Source organism: Balaenoptera musculus, chromosome 9 (genome assembly GCF_009873245.2).
Source record: "Balaenoptera musculus isolate JJ_BM4_2016_0621 chromosome 9, mBalMus1.pri.v3, whole genome shotgun sequence".
Lineage (NCBI taxonomy): Eukaryota > Metazoa > Chordata > Mammalia > Artiodactyla > Balaenopteridae > Balaenoptera > Balaenoptera musculus.
Genome location: NC_045793.1, coordinates 12,065,348 through 12,081,863, shown reverse-complemented (window position 1 = coordinate 12,081,863; position 16,516 = coordinate 12,065,348). Strand labels below are relative to the sequence as shown.

Below are 16,516 nucleotides of genomic sequence, written 5' to 3'. Positions count from 1 at the left end.
CCTTCTGGTTGTCTCTGGGCACTCCTCAACCTAAGGGCTCCTACTATGAGGAGGGGTGAGGCCTGAGGATGGTGGGAGGGGGCTTCTATTCTTCGAGTCTCCATGTTACCATCCCAAGGCATGGGGGCAAGGACTGGATTAGGAGGATGGAAGGGGAGAGTTCCTATGGAGGTGAACCACCTAGAAGTACGGACCGTTTGTGGCAAAGTGTCAGGACCACCTGAAGCCCCTGACCATTTCCTCCCAGGATGGATATTGCTTTCTTTCCATTTCCATTCACTCACCACTCCTCTCAGGTCAAAGACCCTCCATCTTTCAGTCCCTGCTGCGCTGCTTGCTGGGCAGAGCTCGCCCCACAAAGAAGAAAGTGACCCAGGTGAGAGGAGATTGTTGGGGGCGGGGGGGCGGGGGGTGGGGACATGGGACAGGGAGCTTGTCTTTGAGGAGCAAGAAACCCATGATCCTTAAATCAGGAGAGAAGAGGTCCCACCAAGAAGAAGCTTCATCATATGGAAGGGATGATGGGTTGGAAAGAGGCATCTGTGGCTTGGCCAGGGAGAGATGGCTATGGTTCCACTTGGAAGAAAAGGGAAGGAACTTGGACCTATGTCTTTCTTCTCTAGGATTCAGAGGATTTAGTGGATAACATGTCACCTGAAGAGGTAAGTAAAGGAAACAGGAACCTGGGGTGGATTGTTTTGTCAGATGAAGATATTGCCACTTTTTTCGACCTTCTTCATTGTGTTGTTGTAAGAGTAACATGTGAGTCTAGGCAGGAAAGCATTTTGAGAGGTTGGAAATGAGGTGTGACTATGGTGACAGTACTGAGCACGTTGCTCGGAGGTAGGGGAACATGACGGTGTCCTCATGGGGACCAGCATCATTTCAGGAGAGGGAAGTTTTGAGCCTCTGTGTGTAGATGGGCCCATGGTGCTAGGATGACCCTTAGAGCTTTTAGACATTAGGGAAGTTCTAGACCAGGCAGAGGCTATGCGGGATGGATGAGATTTACCTGCAGGAAAATGGCACCGGGCAGCCAGCACTTACACAAACCAATGTGGAAGAACAGCATCGAAACTAAGATGGGGAATTCAGTGTCTGGTGAGGTTACTATGCTGGATTGATCAGGCTCCTGAGACAGTGGACAATGAGAAGATTCCAGGAAGCGAGACTGGGAAGAACCACAAACTGAGGGCAAATTTTGACAGTGGTGCCTCATTGGGACAAATCGCTATCCCCCTATAGAATCCATGAGAGAGAAAATCAAGCACTGAGTGGGTTTGGTTGTGCCGAGTGAACAGAACGTGGCACAGTGACCGGGAGTAGGTGGCTGAGCTGTGCCGATCAGAACTACCCTGGCGTGTGGAGAGACGCCCACAACGTCCATTAGCAACCGTTCCATTTAGTAAAAGAGAATGCAACTTGCTTCGAAGGCTGAAAGGTAGAGCTTTAAATGTATGTAGCTGGGCTTCCCCGGTGGCGCAGTGGTTGAGAGTCTGCCTGCCAATGCAGGGGACATGGGTTCGAGCCCTGGTCTGGGAAGATCCTACATGCCGTGGAGCAACTAGGCCCATGAGCCACAACTACTGAGCCTGCGCGTCTGGAGCTTGTGCTCCGCAACAAGAGAGGCCGCGACAGTGAGAGGCCCGCGCACCGCGCTGAAGAGTGGCCCCCGCTTGCTGCAACTAGAGAAAGCCCTCGCACAGAAACGAAGATCCAACACAGCCAAAAATAAATTTAAAAAAAAAAAAAGTATGTAGCTGACAAAATACCGTAATGTGTATTATCTTTTAAATAAACATCCACTGGATGTCCAGAATATATATGTGCTAAAAATTAAAAGTACTCAGGGTTGGAGGAGGGGGTGGTGAGTGACGAGAGAAAGGCAGTCTTCACCTTCTCCCCTTGACACCCCTCAAGGCACACACATTTCTGATAAATGACCTGAAAAATCAAATGGATGATCACAGAAGAAAAAAATCAAACTATTCCTTCTGCCCACAAGCAGGAATCAGATAGGTCGTAACTACAATTAAGGAGTGCCTTACTAGGGTGCTCACACCAATAATACTTTTTTTTTTAATACACCGAAGAAAGCCAACTAGTTGATCAGTGAGGTTATTTAATGACCGCTGGAAATAAAATGCAACTAGGGATCAAAAGAAGATAGATCATACATTTTTAGCTGATATCTTTCTCAAGGAAGATTTTAAGCAGCTCTCAACTCCCATGGGAACCACCAAGACTTTTTGAAAGGATAAGATTCAATAGGAGTCAAACATCAGGATATTTTGAACACGGTTTTCAGGCTAGATCAAGATGACACCCTTGACAATATCAAGATGATACCTCTGGGAATAGTCAAAGAATTCAGTTCTAGGTTGCCAGAAGTCCCCGCTGTGACTTCTTTTTTTTTTAAATTTATTTTTGGTTGCATTGGGTCTTTGTTGCTGCACGCGGGCTTTCTCCAGTTGCAGCGAGCAGGGGCTACTCTTTGTTGTGGTGCATGGGCTTCTCATTGAGGTGGCTTCTCTTGTTGCGGAGCACAGGCTCTAGGCGCCCGGGCTTCAGTAGTTGCGGCACGCAGGCTCAGTAGCTGTGGCACACGGGCTTAGTTGCTCCGCGGCATGTGGGATCTTCCCAGACTAGGGATCAAACCCGTGTCGCCTGCATTGGCAGGCGGATTCTTAACTACTGAGCCCCCAGGGAAGTCCTATGACTTGTTTAATTCTGCTGCTCTGTTAGGGATACACACAGTTAGAGCCCTGGTTTGTAATTGATGCTGAGATTTTTCAAGTCATGGAACACATCAGACAAAGAGCAGAAAAAAGCTAGGGGTCCCAGGAACATGACCAGCAGTCAAGGTCAGAAGCCCACCTCTGTATAATCTTGGGCAAACGCTTAAGCACTCCATGCCTCTGTTTTCTCATCTGTAGAATGGAGATAATGATAGGGTTGTTGCAGAGGATTCAATGAGTGAAGCAATTAGAATAATGCTTGGCACTGAGGAAGTGCTTGGTGCATGTGCACTGGAAATGGTTCTGTTATTGTTGTTCCCTAAGGGCAGGCAAAAATGGAACCAGGGAGGCCAGAAATGATCATAGAATGCTCCAGGAGGACAGGACCAACCAAACCAGGGTTGGCAAGGGTCTGCCCCCCGTCCTATAAGTAAATCCTTTCTGCAACATACCTGCTAAGTGGTCATCCATCCTGTGAGAATTTTGTGTGAACCTTTAGTCAGGGAAGGTGAGAGATTAGAGGAGGTGTGATTGCAGTCCAGAAAGAGCAGGACGGGACAGATGGAAAGCACAGCACTGTGGACCAAACACGGGACATGAGAACTAGGGGATGGCCTTCGGTGATGTCCTCTGAAGCTTGAAACATATAGATTTGGACAAACAGGAAAACAAAGTAGTACCTCATTCAGAAGGGACTGCCTGAAAAGAGATTACAGAAAATTTAAAAATCATTTATGAGAACCAGAGCGATACTGGATTATTTAGCATCTTGGGGATTTTTGGTGTGCAAATCTAAAATCCAGAGGAAAGTTGAACCTTTGCCTTAATGCTTCAGTCATAGACAAAACAATGTAAACCAAACCAAACAAACACACACACAAAAACGGCTTGTCTGAGTCAACAAAGTGCCAGGTGACCCAGTACAGCTCTTCAGATCCAACAAACCTTTGCCATGATCTGCTGTGTAAAAGGTCAGTCTGCTGGCCATGACACACAGCAACGGCTGCCGCACAGCACTCCGGAGGAGTTCCGCCCGGGGGGCAGAATTAAGACAAACGCCAGCCTAAGACGGATCGCGATCCACGCTGTTTCTGAAAAGGAGGGCCTGGCAGAGCTCACGCCGTTTCTGAAAAGGAGGGCCTGGCAGAGCTCGTCCGACCAGGAGTGCAGGAATAGGGTATGGGCGCAGGGTGGGGTTCTTGGGGAAACCCAGAACCGCAGTCGCAGAAGCGGAAGCACATCTGGCTTGACTGGAGCTGTGGGTGTTAACAGGAGTAGTGGAAAATAAGGCTGGAGAGATGGGTTGGAAATAAGCGTTTGGGGCACCAGGAAGAAGGAGCGTGTTCTGAGCATCTGAGGGTGAAGGTGGATTTGGGGCTGGAGGAGGGAGGAGGGTGGTGCGGTCCCCTGGGGAAAAGGGAAGCGGGTTAGTGGTCTGGAGCAGCTGTGACGGTTCACTGTGTATTTCAGGCTTCTGGGCCAGGGCCAGGGGGGCTGTTTGGGGTCAAGATCGGAGGTTTGAGGGGGCTCTGATATTGGGTGACGGCCCTCCTCTCTGGCAGATCGAGGCCTGGGAGCGAGAGCAGCTGAGCCAGCCTGTCTGTTTTGACTCTTGCTGTATCGATCAGTCCCCCTTCCAGCTGGTGGAGCAGACGTCGCTGCACAAGGCAAGTCCCTGCCCGATGCCCACCGCCCACCGAGCGGGGCTGCTGGGAGGGCCGGGAGGGGCGGGGCCTCCGCGTGCTCACCTGCCGCTCTTTCCTCGCAGACTCACACGCTCTTCTCCCTGCTGGGCCTCCACCTTGCGTACGTGACCAGCATGGGGAAGCTCACGGGGGTGCTGGCCTTGGAGGAGGTAAGAGCGATTGTCCCATTTGAGCAGCGAGGAAGAGGGGGGCACAGGATACAGGGGGAGGGGGGGAGGGGTGGCCTTAACATCCGGAAGGTTCCTCCAGATTTCCCTCCTATTTTTCATGCAGAGACTGGAGGGGGGCGGGAGGGCAGCCCTGTGCCCTTCTAAGGACGGCATGGGCTTGGGATGGGGGTTCAGGGCCCGAGTCATGGTTTCATAGGGGTGCGCTGTGGTGGTGCATGGAAGGAGGGAGGAGATGGGAAGTGGCTGAAGAAGGCCTGCGGGTTGCTAGGAAAGGGCCGAAGGAGGTCCTGGGTCAGGGGTCTTGAGATGCGCTGCTCTGTAGGTGGGGCTTTTCGTCCATCATGCCCCTGTTTTCCTTTTTCTGTCTTCTCCCTTTGATCCATCCTCGCCGTGCATCTTGCTTGCCACTCGATAGCTTTCCCATTTTTTTTCCTTTTATCGTCTGCGCCTCTCTCGTGTCTGTTTCTCTCACTGCTCCTATCTTCTCTTCCTCCCAATGTTGTACCCTCTCTCCCCTTCCCTCTGCTCTCCAGCTGCAGAAGGCCATTGAGGGGCACACCAAGTCTGGGGTGCAGCTCCGCCCTCCCCTTGCCAGCTTCCGGAGTACAACTTCGACTCGAAAGACTCCTGGGGGCCCACTCCCTCCTGCAGAGGCCTGGAGCCTGCCTCAGGATGGAAGTGGGGCCACTGGGGCAGGGGATGGGGCTGCTGCCTCCCCAGAGACCCCTGTGCCACCCGCCTCCCCTGAGCCCCCTCTCTCCTGGGCTCCGGCCAAGGCAGAGAGCGAGCTGGAGGAGCTGGAGCTGGTGGAGGGTCCGGGGCCGGAGGAGGAGCTGGCCGACATCTTGCAGGGCCCCAGTCTGCGATCCACCGATGACGAGGATGAGGATGAACTGGTCCTTTGACCACCTCCCAGACCGCCTCATAAAGACTGTCCGGAGATCCAGGCTAGAGGGTGGACCTGTGTGGAAGAGGGTATTTCCTGAAGCTGGAGAGATCGCACCAATATCCGGCCTCTCCTAGGAATTTTAAAATGTCATCCTGATCGTGTTGGAGGAGGAGCCAGAATTTGGGCAGGAGTAGCCTTGGTCAATCATTTGGGCATGTCCCCCCATCCCCAGACAGGCGGTGGTTGTAACCCCTGCGAAGGGCCCCTGATAGTCCATGGGCTTCTTGAGTTGGCCTGTGTGTGGGTGGGGAGTACCTGCCTCTTCCTGGCCCCCCTCATCCCCCCACAGCTCCCCAGTGCCTTCCTGGCCTGCCCATCCCCCATCAGTTTCCCCAGGGGGTGGGTTAAGGGAGGCCCAGGGTGACTGTGGTCCTGTCAGTGCCATGCTGGAGGAGGAGGTGGGATCACCTCATGGCCTCATGGACTGATGGCCCCAGGATATACCCGCAAACTGTCCACAGCCCCTTCTCTCAGAGCCCCCCACCCCGTCCTCCACTTGCCCACAGCCATTCCCTGAAATTTGCCTCTAGACTCCATCCTGGCTCCCACTATGTGTCCCCGGGCAGAGCCATTACTAGGGCGGGAAAAGGCCAGTCCCATTTCCCCCTGCTTTGTCCTCCATTTAAGCAGTGAGGCATGGATAAAGAGCCTGTGGGGGAACAGCCTGGAAGAGGAAAGGTCGAAGGAAGGCTCTGTGTGGAAGGGGCGGTACCAAACAGTCCTGCGGCCCCAATGGATTTATTTAACTCCCTCTGGCAGAAATTCCTCCCATCTCACATCACAGCTTCCTCACCCTCCAGTTTCCAGGTCACTCCCTCTCCACTGTAGTCCTTGATCTGTCCCGCGCAAGGGTCAGCTCTGCCCTTGAGGTGCTCTAGCTGGGGCTTCTCCTTCCAAGAGGGGAAGCTCAGGGCAGCTGGGCCACTGGTTCACCCAGAGACTATACCTTCTTAGGGACTGGTTCTTTGTGTTTCTCTTCTAGGGGTTCAGCGTCAAGATGGCAGACCTTTTTGATGCTTCCCACACTTGGGAAGTCAGATCCTTATTCTCCCCAAACCAGCGACAGGGAGCCTGCCATCACCCTGCCTTTTCTGTAAGCGGTCCCAGGTGCTCTGAGCAGCCAGAGACCCTTGCTCCCACCCCCAAGGCTTTTGTCCATCCCTTCTTTTATGCCCCGTTTAGTTCTGCAGTTGTGCCCCCTCCCCAGCATTCTCCTCCTTCCCCACCCTGTGCCCGGCCTCCATCATCCCCCAAATAAGACACTCATAGCCAAAGGTGCCACCACATTCTGTTTAGTGCCATTGAACACAGCCTGGAGCCCTCTCCAACAATACATCCCTTCCGCCTCCCCAGGCCGAGAGAGAGAGAGAGAGAGAGAGAGAGAGAGAGAGAGAGAGAGAGAGAGAGAGAGAGAGAGAGAGAGAGAGAGGCTGTAGCCCGGGGAGGGGGACTGGCAGTGGGCCTTCGAGCCCATGCCCATGTGTATATAATCTATAATATTTATATATATATTTATATATAATTCTCTCTGTAATATATGTCATAGAATCTCTCTTGGGCCTGGGGTGGAAATGTCACATTAAGAAAACATGCTAAGACTGGCCATGAAAATGGATATTCCCTAGACCTGGAAGACGGAGTATGGGATGTACAGGTGGGGGTGAGAAGAGGTAATAAACTCATTCACCAAGATTCCCTCCTTGACACAAGGATAAGAAGGAAGGTGTGGGTGAGGGTGGGGCGGGGTCGGGGGCGGCGGGAGGGGAGGGATGGAAGATTTGGATTTTCCTTTAATAAAGTGAACTCAAAATGAAAGGGCACGCCCCCCCCCCCCCCCCCCACCACCAGAAGAAAATCATTTAGCAAGAGCAGTTTCATTCACCATGATATGAAAACAGCCCTGTTCTGGGACTGCTGTAAAACGTGCGGCACAGCCTTTAACCCCAACGGAAAAGCAACCCTCCCCCATCCCCCAACAGCCTCTTCCTGCACATGCCCCTCCCCTCCCCCTAAAATAGGCTATAAGCAAACCCCATGCACCCTGCCCCCCCCCCAGCACCAGAGAGACAGTTCCTCCCTCCAGAAGAGTCCTGAGAGGGTCTCAGGCCAGCGCCTCAGGTTTTCTCCCTCTTCAGAGTGGAGACGCCTCCCCCCCGCCTGACCTCTGGTCAGCAGCGATGCCAGCACCCGGGGATGCTGGGCCCCGCTCACGCTCACGTCCGAACTCTGCTAGAACCCTTCAGAGTTTTAGTCATCTTTTGGCAGGGACCAGCAGGGACCGTCTGGCTTCCTCAGGGAAGGAGGGAGGAAAGAACGCTGCTTTAGATGACCTTTCCTAACTCCACAGAGCCCTGAGCGAAAAGGGAACCGTGATGCATGAACCCGCTCCCTGGACTGGATGTCCGCTGTGGTCCGGGGGCGGAATATGGGACACGAAGGGGGTGAGAGTAAGAGAAAAGGATGATGCCCTAGAGAGGGCAGGTTGCACAAGGTAAGGAAACGGGGACCCCGTGAGAGGAGGGAACTGTGACACGCAAAACCCCAAGGACCTGCGGCAGGAGTGCAGGGCGAGGCCAGCAGTGAGGCCACGTGAGCACGCACAACCCTTTAACAGTTTTAGATGAGGTGACCTCAGCTGCCTGTGCTCGCCGTGCCTACTCCTGTTTCCTCCAAGAACCGACTTCAGGTAGCCGTCCTCCCCCTCCCCAGAAGATGTGGGACCTGGCCTCGGCTGCATTTCAGGGGCACGAGTGTGTGACGCTGTGGGCTTGATGGAAGCAGGGTCACAGATGGACAGAAGCACCCCAACTCTCAACCTCCTCATCCTGGGACACCGCTGCAGCAGGGGAGGGGCAGTGTGCTGCCGTCTCTTCACTCTACCCTTCGACCCTGTCCTCTGCCCTCAGGATGTCTTACAGAAGTGCTGGGGCTCCAGGTGCTGCGCAGAAGTCCCCACCAGAAGGGAAAGTGGGTGTGGAGGGCAAGCAGTTTCAGGGGCTTATGCCTCATTGTAAAACATCCTGGAAGGAAGAATACCCAGATCCTCCTCTCTTCCTCCTCAGGAGGCCTGGGGAGGAGGGGGGACACCTGTGAGGCCCTCCTGGGAGCCCCGGGAGGAGGTGAAGAGGGGCAAAGGGAGCCCAGAACCCACGCTGCTCCTCGGCAAACACCCTGCCCCGGCTGGGGGCCTGACAGCACCGGACCCCTCCCTCCACCCTACTCAACCCTGAGTCCCCAAGAAGTTATAAAAATGTAGAAAAGGCAGAGAGAAAAGTGTAAACAGCTCCAGAGAATTAGGGGTGGATGGAGGGAGACACAGCCTCATGCTTCCCCGTCTAGCCAGGACACCTGCATTCTGTGTCACCCCCACCCCCTCGGGGCCCCGGGGCTCCCAGAGCAGGAGATGGAAGAAGGCAGAAAAGGGAAGCAAGAGCTGGAGTAGCCAGCCCTGGCGGGGTCCTTTCCCAGGTCCTTAGGGTCCTCCTTTCAGCCACAGGATAGTCAAGATCCCAGAACAAGTGGCCATGTTTGTCCTCGGTCTCACCAGTGACTGACTGCCTGGTCTCTGGACAGGCCTTGTGCCCCTGTGCATCCCAGCGGCCACGTCCACCTCCTCCGTGACTCCGGATCTCAGAAGCCAAGTTACCTCTGAGGGCAGAGCCCCCGCACTCTAAGGAGACGTGGTCTGTACGTTGCTTCCCCTGTGCCCATCGAACCATGTCCAACAGGCCCTGAGGTCTGTTCCTCATAGGAGGGATGAGCTTGGGCCACAGCCAGAGAAAACAGTCGGGAAAAGCAAGAGTGACGTGGAGAAAGGAGGCCTTCAGGCAGCTGCAGTCAAGGCTCCTGGAAGACGAGATCAGGGACCAAAGAACTGAGATCCAGGGGGCCGGCCACGGGCCGCTCTGCGCTCCTGTGCTCAGGATACACACTGGAGCTCCACCACCACAGACCCAGAAGCCCGCAGCCAAGCGAAGTTCATGGCCGTCTAGTTGCCTGGGCCTCAGTTCCTGGACCTGTGGTCTCTACAGTGTAAGCCTGGATAAAATCCCACCCCGGCCCTCCGTTTTGCTGGCAAGGACTCCTGGGCTCGTGACAGTCTTCTGCCCAGGTTTCAGCCGTACTGCTGGGGGAAGGGAGGGTGTGGGTGCAGCCCTGCCCCTCAGGTGGGAGTGGAAGGTGGGGCATTCAGTGGGAGGAAGCTAGTTGTTGGCCTCTCCCTCCTCCTCATCAAAGGACTGCACGCCTGAGGATGTGACGTCAGACACCTTCCGGCTGAGAGCGGTGGGCATCTCGGGGTCTTCTCGTGGGGAAAGCGACTCCAGGTCCCGGCATCCCGCATCCTCTTCCTCCTCGGGCGCCAACGGCCTCTTCTCCTCCTCGGCAGGGCCCCTTGCCAGGTCCACCCCGTCCACCCCTGGAGCCCAGTCGGTGTCTCCCCCCAGCAAAGCTGGAGGCTCCTGAGCAGAGTATCCGGAAGCAGGTTGGGAAGGTCCCATTTCGTGCAAGCTAGGCTGTGAGTCATCAAATGCAGGGCCGAGATAGGATCCTGTGGCCGGAGAGGCAATGAGGGACTGGTCGCTTGCTTCCCAGGCATCCGATGACCCCAGACAGTACATGCCCTGGGACACGTAGGAGTGAGGCCATCCATCCATTGGGGCTTGAGCAAGGGCATCTGTAAAGAGAATCATGGCGGTTGGTGGGGTCACAGAATATCAAAGGCAGTAACAACAGCACAGAGAATTGAGGGTGAGATGTGGGGCGGGGGGTGAGAGGGGGAGTAGGAAAGCCTATATGAACAGAAGGTCGTAGAACAGAGATGCGTGGAGGTAGCCTAGATAGTTGAGGAGGCCTCTTGGGCCTCTGGGGTCGGATTCTGGAACCATCCCTCACCCTGACTCTCCATCAACTCCTGGTAGTTGTCACTGTAATTGCAGCCCAATGGCTCCTGGGTGGAGTTGACACTCATGTCCTCACCATCCATGGAGGACCAGGCCATGAGAGTGGCCTCGGAGATAGCAAACTGTTCCATGACGCCTGAGAGAAAAAACGTAGTTAGCACGAGATACCTCGGGGAAGCCTTAGACACATGCATGGGGCGGGGGACATCAGTGCAGCGCTGTTCAATAGAAATATAACACAAGCTACTTATGCAATTTTAAATTTTCTAGTAGCCATATTAAAAAAAATTAAAAAGAAATAGGTGAAATTAATTTTAATAATACATCTTATTTAACCTAATCTATATAAAACATTATCATTTCAATGTATAATCCATATAAAACTATTGAGATATTTTACATTCTTTTATTCATACGAAATCTTTGAAATCCAGTCGATATTTTACACTTACAGCACATCTCCATTCGGACTAGCCACATTTCAAGTTCTCAATAGCCACATGTGGCCAGTGGCTACTGTATTGGACAGCACAGCCTTGGTATATGCCCCGAAACAAGGCAAAATCGTGGGGGACTTCCCAGAAGGTCAGATTTAGGATTCCTAGGGGAAAGAGTTGGGGGGGTCTTCTGGTGAGATATCCTAAGGGATTGAAATTGGGGATTTCCAGAAGTTTATCTTTGGAATTTTTTTAGGAATGGTAGCTAGTGCTAGGTAGTCAAGGCCAGAGGCGTCTAAATGGGAGGGATTGTAGGTCCACAGTGGTATCAAGTTCAAGGTCTGGGAAGGACAAGGGAGGAAGGATACAATAATGAAGATGGGTAGACTTGGGGTTCCCATGTTGCTCAAAGCCGTGAGTAAGTTGAAGCTTACATTGCTAGCTGCCCTACACTACCCACTACATGTTTGTCTCCCCTCCCCACTGATATTTCTTCCACCACCCATACCACCAACCAAAGAACCCTCTTGTCTATTCCAGATCTATCATTTTTCCTAGGTATCTTATTGAGATCTGCCACTAGGGCTCGGGCAGGGTTGTAGGTACACCGTATGCCTGCCTCGTACCTATACTGAATAAAAGCTCCTCTGTACACACCCTCTCCTCACCCAGGTCCCTTGATCTTCTGGTGGTTGTCACAAGTAATGTGCCCTGTAATTGAATTCATGACTGCAATGTGCTGACGGGCAAAGGCTAGAAGAGAACCCCAAGGCTTTTCTTTCATTTTCATCATAAAACATGAGTAGAAGCACAGACTTTTGAAGCCTAAGACCCCTGCCTTTTTTTTTTTCTCCCTCCTGTACTGAGGGAATACAGGGTTTGGATAGTCCCACCATGTAGGAGAGAAGGCATCAGGTGGACCTACAATCCCATGTTAATTCCCCTCAACTTCTGAGATGATAATAAAAATAAGTTTGAGGGTACTTAGAATAAACAAGTCAGAGTCCTTGAAATTAGAGCTAGTTGGGAAATTAAGTCTGATGGTATCACATGAACAGAGCCAATCCTGCCATAGGGGATCAGGCTGAAGGGTCGGTCTCTGGCCATCCTGAAAATGTGTCTCTTGAGGGGCTGGGGAACAAGTACCTGCTAGGAAACGTGCCTCCTTCTCGCCATCGCTGAGGTCGGAGTAGGCATCTGTATCCCTGCGCACGGCCTCGTGGCTGTGTTGCGGCTGAATGGCTGGTGCCTTCCCCCAGCCCTGCCACTCAATCATGTGAGCCACCCGGCCCTGCCCCATGGCTGTGGGCTTTGTCACATGGTCCTTCATGCTTCGCGAAATCCCTGAGGGGCCAGACATTCCCCAGGTCCTCCAGAACATCACACAATACCCACACCAGATCTGCCCCTCCCCCACCCCCATCCCCGCCATTACCCCCACCCTAGTCCCATGGGACTCCATCCCATGAAGGGGGCAGGTATGCCCTAGGACTCTGTCTATGAGGGGCAGCCTGGAGGATGGGAGAGGCTTGACAGAAAGGGCAAATAGGTCCGGGGTCTGGGGATAAGGGTCTTCTTCAGGTCTGAAGGGGCAGGGAGACTGAGACCAGGAGCCCCTAGGGAGTCTCCTGTCTGCACGCATCCCCAGGTCAGAGTCTCACCTGAGAACGATGACTTGGCCAGGGCCCCAATGCCATAGGCGTTAGAGTTTCGCTTAAGCTTCGGAAGAATGGAAGTGGTGTCCTCCATGGAGAGCTGGGACAGGGAATGTGGGAGGAGGGGCAGAGGAATAAGAGGGTACGGGGTGCTTTATATGTGGAGGACAGTCCACGGTTTCCAGGAGGAAGGATATGAGCTAGGGTGGGTGGTAAGGCTACCATTATACCCAGGAGTCCCTAGGAGGCCTATCCCCCAACCACCCTTGAAAGTCTGGGGGTAGGTAAAGAAGGTGAGGGCTCCCAGTGCCCGCTGGAGGAAGGGGGCGCTGTGCTCTATGGCAGCAGATGGGAGAGGACAAGGAAGAGGAGTTAGGGGGGACTGGAGAGGTCTGGGGGTGCTGCACTCACATTGATGCCATCCCAGGAGAAGTCAGTCCGGGTTTGCTGTGAGGAAAGAGGAGAGGGAGTGGGTACCCGGGGCACTTCCTCAGAGGGGCTTCCAGAAGTGTGTGAAGTAGGGAGGGCTTTCCTGAGATTAACACAGGGAATTGGGATCTCAGCGAGGAGCATTTGGCTTGTGTTTGAGGAAAGGAGGAGAGATGTTCTGTGAGCGTGTCAGTCTGGAGGTGTGTTTGGGAGGCTGGCCTGGGATTGAGGAAGGCGGCTGAAGGACTAGGCTTATGCATGGTGGCTCCGGGGGTGTTCCCGAGGTCCCTTGGGAGGGCGGCTGGGCGCCGAGGGCCTCACCTCAGCGGATGGCCGGTGGAGACTGCTCCCGTGCAGCGAGCTGGTGCTCATGTCCATGTTGATCTGGTCCACATCCTTGAGGCCCTTCCATTCCACGGCAATCACCTCATTTCCTGAGACGGGCACATGCTTAGTTTCTTTCACCTCTCTTTCACCTCCCTATGCCCACCCCGGAGGCCCCTCCTCGTTCTTTTCCTTCAGAACGCTGAAGCCACAAATGGGGGCCAGGCCCTCCAGACCCCTCCCTACCCTCCCGCTACCACTCCCTCTTCTGATTGCCTATTTTCTTTTACATCCCCACTCGCCCCAAATTTTTGTTAGGAGACATAATAATGCTGAGCTCAATCAAGAACAGCACACTTGGAAAAATTGTTCTGTGGCCTTATTTGTTGTTGTTTAAATGGAAGGGCCAGTGGCTGGGTTTTGGAAGGAAAACACGTCTCCATTCGATCCTGAGGAATCTCTGAGGGTTTCTGTACGGGAGTGCACGGGAGCTGAGCTTTTCCTCTATTATGTTCCTGCAAATAAGGGCAGAACTTCTCCAGGGGCAAGCTTCCCTACGTGTTGGCTTTATTATTTGTGAGGTGGAAGGATTGCATCTTCCCTAGTGGACCCTCCAGAGGAGTTGGTGGATTTGTCTGACAGGAAGGAGATTTGGTGGGGATAGAGGCAAGAGCTGGGTGTGTACACCTAGAAGCAATGAGAGCAGAGAAAGCAAAGAGTGAGATGGAATCATTTTACCTGACTCTTGGGAGACAAGTGATGGATTAAAGAGGAGAGAAGGGGCACAGCAGGAGGAGCGCAGGGGACTTTTTAAAATAGGAACTAAAAGAATAGGAATTCGAGTCAGAGAGAAGACAAAAGACAATGGGAGAGGGTCGACAGGGTTTGAGGGCTGACTGGCAAACTGGAGGACCTAGGAAGATGGTAATTCTGCAGCCGAGGCCACAGCTCCTTGTAAAGGGAGACTGCTGTCGTGAGGGGTGGGTATGCCAACTGGAAGCCTTGGGGAAGAATCACTTGGGTGGTAGACCCAAGTGAACCACCTGACCTTATAGATCTTTTCTACACATAAAGTTTTTTGATTCTGAATTTAGGATTAGGCGTCCACTCTTGAGGAGGGGTGAATTGAATGGGGTCTTGGGCAACAGGAGGCATTTGGCATGCAACAACATAGCTGCTGCAAGAGGAAGGGATTGTGCTTGACAGGTCTGAGAGAGGTAGGGCCCCTCCAAAGTGGGCACACTCTCCCTTGGGGCTACAGGGGAATGGTGAGATGGGTCAGACCAGAGGCCGTGGCTGGGAGGGAAGAGGAAAGACGGACATCTGGGCGGACAGAGCAGGAATGGGGCAGGCAGAGGACAACCTCTGAGGGGAAGGGAGATGGCAAGGGCAGAGTGGGAGAGAGGGGTGGGGGGGGTCGCCTTTGTAGAAGAGGGAGAGCTGAGTCAGAGCCGTGGGGGGCAGGGAGGGGGAGGGAAAGAACCCAGAGAAGAGGGGAAAGCAGAGGAGGAAGTGGGGGTATCCATGGAAATAAATCGGGTCTCAGAGAAATCAGGCTTCCGGAGAGTGAGTTTGTTTGTAATAATAATACGAATTATTCTCTCAGCCTGAGGTCACTGTGGCATGTAGGCGGGAGAAATTGGGAGTTGGAATAGGAAAAATTGGGGGGTTGGGGAGAGGGTTGAATCAATCTGCTGAGCTGTGAGAGCTGAGTGGGTGCATGGGGTGGAGGAGAAGGCACTGGGTAGCAAGGCAAATGCTGAGGGGAGAAGAATTCGGAGGCGCCTCTCTTCCTTCCCCCGGTCAAAGGTAAATAAAGAGCTGGCCCCGCCCCGCCAGCCCCCGCTGACAGGTGCAGTCAGGTCCCCGGGTTCCCTCGCTCGGCCAGCCCCACCCTCCTGGGAGCGGGCTCCCGACCCCTCTCTGGCCCTCGAACCCCCTGCCTCCCCCCGGCGTCCCCGGCTCTTCCCCTCCACCCCAACCCAGCCCGGCCCCATTCCCTTCGGCCGTGGAACCCATTCCCCTCCCCGAGGCACCAGGCTCACCCCGCCCCCGCCCCGGAGGGAAAATGCACGTGAACAAAGCAAATGGGGGAGGCAGAAACGAGCGAAAAAGGCAACGGAGAGGGAAAGAGATGGGGGCAAAACACCCAAGCCAGATGGAGGCGGGCCGGGGGCGGGGGGCGTGCGAAAAGGACTCGGGGCTGAGACTGAGACTGGGGGTCCTTAGAACGGGGGCTGCTCCAGAAATGGAGGTGGGGCGAGGAGGCGCTGGGGAAGGCAGAGTCGAGGCCGATGGCCTGGAGATGGAGGGTGCGGGCACGGGAGAGTCGGGGAGAGCGACGGAGGAGAGAGAGGAGGTTGGCGGGTAGATGATGGAGAGGGACCGCGCCTGGGCAAGGGCAATGGAAGGAAGCCGGAGGGAGACGGAGGGAACGGAGAGTCCAGAGGGATGCAAGGCCCGGAGGCGCGAGGGGAGAGCGGGGAGGAGAGAGGGAGGCAGGGACCGCGAGGGCACAGAGGGAAAGTGAGGGAGCGCGGCGGGGCCGGGCGGTGCGGAGAGAGGGAGCCGGAGGGGCGCGGGGATTGGTGGTGGTGGGGGCCGGAGGACCAGACCCCGCCGAGCCCTGCCTCCGCCCGCGCCCGCGCCGCCGCGGTACCCACCCACGGTCCGGGAGCCGATGCAGCCCATGGCTCCGGGCCTCCAGGCCGGGCCCTCACCGACGCGGGGCGGGCGCCGGGGGGAGCACCGGGAGCCGCGCCGCCGCCCCAGCCGCTCTGCAGCGCCGCGGCTGTCTCCGCTCGGCTCCGCTCCCCCCTCCCCTCTCCATCCCTCCCCACGGCAGCCTCCGCCGCCGCCGCCGCCGCCGCCGCCTGGCTCCCCCGCCCCGGCTCGGCTCGCGGCGGCGGGGAGGGGGCGGCCCGGGGATTGGCTGCGCCGGCGCCTCCCCGCCCTGCCCCCGACCCCGCCGCCGCGCTCCCTCGGGGAGCCGGGCTGTCTGGGGGCCTTGCCGCCGCTTGCCTCTCTCGCCCTTCCCCAGACCCACTCGGGGGCTGCTCGCCGGGTCCCCGCTGGGCTCGCGCCCCGGGGCTGCTGGAGACCCGAAGGATGCCCGCCTTGGGTCTCAGGAGCCGGGTAAAGAACCCCGGGCCCACCCTTCGGATCTGGGGGATTGATTTTGAGGCTCGGGGCTGGGGATGTCTAGTG

At 55.3% G+C, this 16,516-nt stretch overlaps 2 protein-coding genes across 2 annotated transcripts in view; one reads left to right on the top strand and one right to left on the bottom strand.

Annotated features, from left to right (window-relative positions):
• The window catches only part of CLCN1 (chloride voltage-gated channel 1), a 32,392-nt gene extending 25,466 nt beyond the window's left edge, over positions 1-6,926 (top strand). Inside the window, exons 19-23 of the mRNA XM_036864027.1 lie at positions 297-376; positions 624-662; positions 4,301-4,405; positions 4,507-4,593; positions 5,148-6,926. Coding sequence (XP_036719922.1) covers positions 297-376; positions 624-662; positions 4,301-4,405; positions 4,507-4,593; positions 5,148-5,519 — 683 coding nt within the window. The 3' untranslated portion in view covers positions 5,520-6,926. The remainder of the gene's footprint in view (positions 1-296; positions 377-623; positions 663-4,300; positions 4,406-4,506; positions 4,594-5,147) is intronic.
• Positions 6,927-8,863: 1,937 nt separating this feature from the next.
• Positions 8,864-16,155, bottom strand: FAM131B (family with sequence similarity 131 member B). Its single transcript, XM_036864028.1, has 7 exons — positions 15,973-16,155; positions 13,307-13,419; positions 12,968-13,003; positions 12,563-12,656; positions 12,048-12,245; positions 10,457-10,600; positions 8,864-10,238 (listed from the first exon to the last, which is right to left on the bottom strand). Exons 1-7 carry the CDS (start codon positions 15,998-16,000, stop codon positions 9,766-9,768), a joined length of 1,086 nt encoding a protein of 361 aa, XP_036719923.1. The 5' UTR covers positions 16,001-16,155; the 3' UTR covers positions 8,864-9,765.
• Between the last annotated feature and the right edge of the window lie 361 nt (positions 16,156-16,516).

Bases quoted from the DNA above. Each gene is read 5' to 3' on its own strand.
- FAM131B (XM_036864028.1), bottom strand. From the start codon at position 16,000: ATGGGCTGCATCGGCTCCCGGACCGTGG. The intron at 12,657-12,967 runs GTGAGTGCAGCA...TCCCTGTCCCAG, and splicing joins TCTCCTGGGATGGCATCAAT to CTCTCCATGGAGGACACCAC. The intron at 12,246-12,562 runs GTGAGACTCTGA...CTGGCCCCTCAG, and splicing joins GGCCAAGTCATCGTTCTCAG to GGATTTCGCGAAGCATGAAG.